Below are 914 nucleotides of genomic sequence, written 5' to 3' on the forward strand. Positions count from 1 at the left end.
AATCTTATGAGTAGCGCATTACAAATATATGACTAGAATTTACCTGTTACAAGAAATTTGGTGTTCAAATAGAACATAATGTTGATAGAAACCTGAAAACTGAGCCAACCTGGTGTGCTTTAAAGGTAAAACTTGTCGTTCGTTTTTTGATGATAGCTTGCGGACCATTCGTTTTACCGCTACATACCTGTTCCTCTGTACTTTTGACAGATTCAGTCACATTCTTCTGTTTGCCCTCGTATCGGCACTTCTCCTCTATCGCATCATGGAATGGAGTTCCTTGAAGACTTTTTTGGTCGAGCTTTGTGGTAGTCATCTTGACATGAACATTCCCGCTTCCACGTGTTTCAAAAATGAACGAATTTCGCCTTCTTGTCTTCCTTCGATTGTGTTGTGCAACCTGAATCCGATCCGGTAAGTTCTGAGAACAGGTGTATGATTAGCGGTTTTCGTGGTAAAACTATGAATTTTCGACGGTTTTACTTACATCGGTCTGAGATAAGCTTGGTTACTGTAGGCTGAATGATAACCAGGTTTGTGAAAGTGCTCCAGCAGTCTATCCCCATGAATGCTTTTGCGACGATTGTCTATTTGCTCGTGGATGGCACTGATAACAGTTGGCCGCTGTTGAATGTTTACGCATACAGAGAACGCCATATTCCAAATAGATTGTGTGCTCTGAGACAGCTCCCACTGCGCGACATGCTGCAGCTCACAGGTTCGAATCCCGCCACCGGCTCTGGTCATAGTGGGGCTACCAAGTAGCGGTTGCATGTAGTGCATTTTGTGGTAATGTTGGCTGCAATAAAGTGATAAGTTTGTCAGATAAGAAAAGAGCACCTGTGGTTCTTTTCTGATTGGACGAAGTCCAATTCCTCCATGGGATTATAGACGTAACACACTACTCATAAGGT

The 914-nt window shown here is 42.9% G+C and overlaps 1 protein-coding gene across 1 annotated transcript; it reads left to right on the forward strand.

Annotated features, from left to right (window-relative positions):
- Window positions 1–210: 210 nt before the first annotated feature.
- Window positions 211–414, forward strand: T265_16101 (hypothetical protein; the record flags this gene model as incomplete). Its single annotated transcript, XM_009179611.1, has 1 exon — window positions 211–414. A coding segment is annotated over one exon (147 nt), but the record flags the coding sequence as incomplete, so codon positions are not given.
- Window positions 415–914: the final 500 nt, after the last annotated feature.

Source organism: Opisthorchis viverrini, assembly GCF_000715545.1.
Source record: "Opisthorchis viverrini unplaced genomic scaffold scaffold12070, whole genome shotgun sequence".
Classification (NCBI taxonomy): domain Eukaryota; kingdom Metazoa; phylum Platyhelminthes; class Trematoda; order Opisthorchiida; family Opisthorchiidae; genus Opisthorchis; species Opisthorchis viverrini.